The 6437-nt window shown below is 50.3% G+C and overlaps 1 protein-coding gene across 1 annotated transcript; it reads right to left on the bottom strand.

Moving 5' to 3' along the window:
• Window positions 1-2680: 2680 nt before the first annotated feature.
• Window positions 2681-5885, bottom strand: AVPR1A (arginine vasopressin receptor 1A). The gene is made up of 2 exons (XM_037389830.1): window positions 4857-5885; window positions 2681-3077 (listed from the first exon to the last, which is right to left on the bottom strand). Exons 1-2 carry the CDS (start codon window positions 5857-5859, stop codon window positions 2794-2796), a joined length of 1287 nt encoding a protein of 428 aa, XP_037245727.1. The 5' UTR covers window positions 5860-5885; the 3' UTR covers window positions 2681-2793.
• Window positions 5886-6437: the final 552 nt, after the last annotated feature.

Genomic DNA, 6437 nt, shown 5'->3' with positions numbered 1-6437 from the left:
CCCTGCAAAATCTAGTCAAGCGAAACAAACAAAATGCTTCTCATCAAACAAATAGGTTTATTAGAGCATGTTTCCACGTTTAAAATGTGCAATGGTTTTACAGTTTCTTGCTTCCTTCTTTTTTCATTAGTGTGTCCTCATGATAACCCAAAGCAGCTGTTAAAAAACCCCCCGCATCTTCACAGATGAACAATTTAAAAATATGGGCTGTATCTTCCAATGTTACAATTATGTGAAAAAACAAAACTCAGTATTTACCAAAAAATGCTGGAATCCACATACTTCTAAATAGTATTGTCAATTTAATAATAGAAACTGTAGAACACTCACAGGGTATATTCATGCTGATAAGCCCCAAGTGTAAGCCTAGATTTTGTAGCATATTTGGAAGAAATTTAAAATTATAATTTTTAGTCTGTTTACTTTTTTTATATATATAGTTCATTACCCAGCTTAGTTTTATTACCAACATTATTCTACATTTGTTTTCTCATTGTCTTCTTTGTTTGAATATAAAGTATAATAGAAAAATAATTCAATTCTGCAAAAATGAAAATTCTGTTCATACAGCTAATTGCTTTTTAATATAGATTTTATGTACAAAGAAAGTAGTGACACAAATAGGCGAAGGCTAGTGTACTTAACTTAAAACATTTGCTATTTCAGTAACCGTGAATTACCTACTTGTGAAATATATGCAGTACATATCATGTGCACAAATACACACACACCCAACACCACTGCATGCATTTTTTTTGGACTAGAATATAACTGCAAGTTCACAAACCTTCACCCAGAACTGGTGAGGGTTGTAGTCACATCTTGTACTAAAGGTGGTCAAAAAGATAGTGCGTTAAATACAAGCCATTCTACGATACTGTCCTTTGGGTTCTAGTGTTTTGAACAACAACAAAACATTAGACTGGATTGCTCTCCTGAAGAGCAGAAAACAATAACAAGAAATGTAGAGAGAAGAGCTAAAATTTTCTGTAGTGACAATAAAACCTTTTTTTTTTTTTTTAATTATTTTTTTTAAGCTATAATCTTCCCTATTCTTTGTCCAGAATAGTCAGTGATGTGTCTGGGAGCTTCTGGAGTAGACAACAAGTTGAATATGATCTTATCCTGCATCTAGCTCTATTATTTTTTGCTACTGTTATGGTGACAGACATGGGGCTGGCACCATCCTCAGTGAAAGCTACAGTTGCAGCCCCAGTTTCTTCTCTCCTCAAGCAATTAGAAAAACAATCTTGTTTGTCTGGTTTTGGCAGGAAAGACAGAAACCTGCTGTTGAGGTTCCTCCTTGCAAACATAAGCATGCACATTATGCAGCCGTGCACATGTCCCACTGCTCTAGCAAGCCAGCAGGACTACCAGAAGTCCTGCATGGTGCCAGCAGAACGGCTGGATTTCAGGACCCAGAGAGCTCAGGAAAATGGTGTAGGCAGGCAGCTGTGCTTCTCAAAGAGATCCTCTGGACTTTAAAACCAAGCAAAACTTACTCAAGGAGCTTCAAACATCCATCTCCAGGTAGAAGACAGACTCCATGGAAAGATATAACAGGACTATTTACCAGCTACAGAAATTACATTTGACTTAGCATGCATTGTAGTGAAAACAAGCGTACCTTGATTTATAATTAGTAAATGTGTTGCGATGACTTTTTATTGCAGTTTACTGCCAATTTCAACAACTATATTGTCATGATCTGATAAAAAGCCCCAACCCAAACCAACAACATTGATAAATTGTATATGTTCCCAGAAAACCTGTAAGTCGATTCTTAGATCTCTGTCTTGGAATATACTGATTCTTCAGCTCTTACCAAACAGCCACATTCATCCGAATTTATGGGGCTATTTGCTTGATACCCAAATGTGGCTTGATCCTAGCTGTCTTAGTGAAGGGAAAAAAAAAAAAAAAAGATACATTTCTTACCCATAAAGCAAGCGGTTCTGGTACTTACAGGTTTTCTTGGTGTATCTGTTTGTAACAGTGCTGAGCTAGTCATAGCTTATCATACTTATCATTTTTTAAAAATTAATTTTAAAAAATCAAGCTGGGTGCAACAATACAAAATAAATATGCTATATACGTTCCATCAACATGAAGAGAAGAGAAAAAGTCTCATCCTAAATATGAAACCCCACGATACACATACAGACATTGACAGCACTGAAGGATTTGCCTTCACAAGGGCTGTTAAATTTTATTAACCAAAAATTGCTAGAGCTTTACAAGAAAAAGCAGTAGATCAATTAAATTCCCAATACCTCAGAGCCTGTCTAACCATGCTCCTTATCTGGACAGTCAGAACTTTCTCCCAAGTCTTTTCTTTTCGTGTTCAAGACTAAATTGTGATCTTGCTCATATCATCTTCTTTCCCTGTGACTTCATTGGACAAACATGAGAAGTTTCAGGCATTAACACTAGAGAGCGGAGTTACCCCAGCACTTGCCAACTCCACTATTTTTACTGCTTTCACAAGCAAACAATGCACGTAGTATTTTAAAAACAAAAAACCCCTATAATTATAATAAATTCTATTTAGAAAAATAATTGCTTTCGTGTTGTCACGCCTTCCTGATCAGTTGTCCAAGTCCTAAACACCTTTCAGAAAATAATTTACATGCTGCAGACTAGTTTATCGAGCAATGCAGTCTTTTGTCTTATGGCCATCTTAGTCGTTCCTTGTTACCATGACCGGTGCCTTTGAGCAGCGTAAAGTGCTATGCCGTACCCTTCCCAAGCACTGTTAGGGGGCTGCCAGCCCTGCCTGCCCCGGTGCCTGTCTCAGGTTGGAATGGGGATGAAGCTGGTTGATTTGGAGTGGGGCGACTCTCTCCAGGTGTTCAGGCTGTGGGTTGGGCTTCTGTTGTTGGTAAAAGAAGTCTGTCGCCTGCTGTTGCTGTTTGAATCATCTTTACTCAGTGTTTGCTTTATTTTTTGGCAGCAAGGGAAGCTCTGTATGCAGTCTTGCAGGAGATGCCCACTGAAGAACATGTAGATCCATGGGTTACAACAACTGTTCAGACTGGCCAGCAGAGCTGTGACAGTAGTCGCTGTGTTTTCAGAATCTGGGGAGAGGAGAAGAAAGCAGTTTAATCATCAAAAGAACATTTGCACCATTCAGTCAATTGCTTCATTAACTGTTGGATTTATTTGCCTGAATAATTCTAGTTCTAAATGTTGAGCAGCAGCATGTGAAATTAGTAACACGGACATAATCGGAAAAGCTCTTATTTATGTAAGGCTGCCATTGAAGTCAACGGGAGTTTGTCTGAACAGACTTCAAAAAGCAGTGACAGAAGTTATGGGGCAATCCATCCAAAATAATGCTTTAGTCCTGGTTCCACTGATGTTTATCCGTATGTTGCTAAGTTCATGCTTTAAATACTGAACAGTTTTTATTCAGACTTTTGTTTTAAAACTGGTTACCCTGGGAGGCGATGGCAAAATTCCCACTGATTTCCCACCGCTCTCAATAGTACTGAATTTTGCTGTATACATCTGCATGCTGAGAAGTATTGAATGCTCAAGTAACTACTGGCTTGTGAATCACATCTGGATTTCAGACAAATTTTACTTACAGGAAAAATGGAAGTTAGCACTATGCCATAAAATAGTTATGGTCTTCTACCTCCAACAACTAGTTAAATTATCAAATACTCTAAATACGTATGTAGTCTAATCAATTATTAGTGGCCTTTCCTTGTAAATATTGAATCTCCAAGGAAGTATAACTGCTGTGTCATGAAGTTCCGCAGATTTAAAGAATCTCTTCAAATAAACCTAGCTAATAGCCATCTGTTCAATTTATTTTGAAGTAAAAAACAAACAAACAAACAAACAAAAAACAACCAAAAAACTGTTTATCTACTGCAAGCCTTTTTTTCTCTGTAGGGACCTGCATTTTAGGCTTGACTTTGGTCCCATATTAGGGCCAATCAATGCTCTCACTACAGTAAGTGATAATTTGGGGATATTTTAAAAAATTAAGAAATTATGAATTCCAGTATTTTGATTTGCTGCTTTCTTGTTATGAGGAAAAAGGGTACATGTTACTATGTTGCCTGCCGTTCCCTGTGTAATAACTTTTAAGCTCACCAACAATTTCCAGCCAGGTGGAACGGCAGGTCAGGTATCTCCAAAATACCAAACTGCCCCTGTTCCAGGGGAACTGGTGGCTGACTAAGGGAGCTCCTGAGAGGTGGCCACCTCGTTGAGAGGAAGGGTTCAGGGTGTGCTCAGCCCCATTATTAGACAGCAAGGACTGAACGTGCAAGGCAGTTGCAGGAAAGAAGGCTTAGTAAGATCCCTGCTCGTGTAATTACGCGTGACATAGAGGTGCGTCCGCTTAATAATAACACAAATCGTTTCCAAAGTTTTATTAATCGGCGGTGGATTTATTAATCGCATGGAAGAACGCGTTGCTGGCTCAAACGATCGCTGCGTCCGTGTCAGCTGCCACTGGCGGAGCTGGCTCCGGGAGAGGACGCGGCGGCGACTGCTCCATCCCAGGGCCCCGCCGGCACCTGCGGCCGCGCCGCTCCGCCGGCTGCCGCGACGGGGCGGGCCCAGCGCCGCCGCTCCCCGCCCGCCCCGCCCGGCAATGGCCCGGCAATGGCCCGGCAGCGCGGGCGGTGCCGGCGGGGCGGCCCCGAGGGCCCGCTCGCTCCTTGCGCTGCGGCGGAGCCGCTGTTCCCCGCGGGGAGCGAGCGCCAGCACCTGCCCCAGGCTCGGCTCAGGACCGCGCGGCGCCCCGCGAACGGCGGCCGCGCCCCCGGGGGACCCCAACGCGTTGCCGGTGCGAGCCGGTGCCTTCTCGGTGCCGCCGGAGCCTCCCCGTCACCTACCGACCCAGGGGAAGCGCTGGTCCCAGACGGACCACATCTGGATGGTGAAGAAGGGCGCCCAGCAGACGACGTACGCCGAGACGATGACGAAGGTCATCTTGACGGTGCGGATCTTGGCACGGGAGATGGTCTTGACGCTGCTGACACAGGGGGCGAGCAGCAGCCCCCGCCTCGGGCCGCCGCCGCCCGCCCGCCGCCCGCCGCCCGCCGCCGCCTCCCCCGGGCGCGTCTTGCCCCTGACGTTGCGCCAGATATGGTAGCAGATGAAGCCGTAGCAGGTGACGAGGATGAAGACGGGCGCGACGAAGATGCCGCCTGTGATCCAGGTGATGTAGGCGCGGGGCCCCCAGGGCATGATGAAGTGCGCCCAGCAGTCGTAGACCTGCGAGCCGCGCTCCACCTCGCTGAGGGAGAAGATGAAGTACTGCGGGGTGCTGAGCAGCAGGCTGAGCGCCCAGGCCGCCGCGATCATCCCGTAGGAGCGTTTGGTGGGCTGCTGCAGCGTCTTCAGCGGGTGGCAGACGGCGATGTAGCGGTCGGCGGTCATGGCCACCAGCATGTACGCCGAGGCGAACATGCCGAAGACCTGCAGGTGCTTGACGACGCGGCAGAGCCCGTCGGGGCCGTGGAAGCGGTGGGTCACCTCCCAGCAGAGCTGGGGCAACACCTGGAAGAAGGCCACCACCAGGTCGGCCAGGCTGAGGTGCCGGATGAAGAGGTGCATGCGGGACGCCTTGCGCGGCGTGCGCCGCAGGGCCAGCAGCACGCTGCCGTTGCCCACCACCGCCACGGCGAAGGTGACGGCCAGCACGGCGATTTCCAGCTTCGCCAGCTCCTCGTCCCGCCCGAAGGGGTCCCAGCCGCCCAGGCTGCCGTTGGGCGACCCCGACCACGCCTCGGGGCTGGGGCTGCTGCCGCCGTCGGGCTCCGCCGCCCGCCACCGGCTGCCGTTCCCGGGGGAGGGCGCCGCCCGGGGGGAGCCGGCGCTCCCGGCCAGCCGCATGGAGGAGGCTGCGCGGCGGGGCCCGGCCCGACCCGACCCGGCCCGGCCCGGCCCCCGCACGCCCGCTCGGCCGCCGCCGCAGCCGCCGCCGCCGCCGCCTCCCCGCTCCGGCGGCGAGGAGCGCCGGGCCAGGTGCCTTTATCCCCGCCGCGGGAGGCGAGGCGGGGGGAGCTCCCGTGCCAGTGGCTGCCCGGCCCCTGACGCCAGCCGCCTCCTTCCCCCGCTGCCGCCGCCGCCCCGTCCGCGCCCCGCGCCGCCCGCCCCCGCCGCCCCGGGAGCGCTGGCTTCGGGGCCGGGGCCGCTCCGCCCCACAAGTGTCGCTCCGAGCGGGGCCGGGCCCCGCCACCCGCGCCCCGCCACCCGCGCCCCGCCACCCGCGCCCCGCCACCCGCGCCCCGCCACCCGCGCCCCGCCACCCGCGCCCCGCCACCCGCGCCCCGCCACCCGCGCCCCGCCTGCGCGGAGCCCGGCCGGGCGGGGAGGCGAAAAGGGGCGGCGGGGAATGCTGCTGGGGTCGCCGCGGCGCGCCCGGGGCGCTCCCTCAAGGCCGGCTAAAGCGGCGCTGAAAACTTTCATGG

The sequence above is a fragment of the Falco rusticolus genome, chromosome 5 (genome assembly GCF_015220075.1).
Source record: "Falco rusticolus isolate bFalRus1 chromosome 5, bFalRus1.pri, whole genome shotgun sequence".
NCBI lineage: Eukaryota > Metazoa > Chordata > Aves > Falconiformes > Falconidae > Falco > Falco rusticolus.
This window is presented reverse-complemented; position numbering and strand designations above follow the sequence as displayed.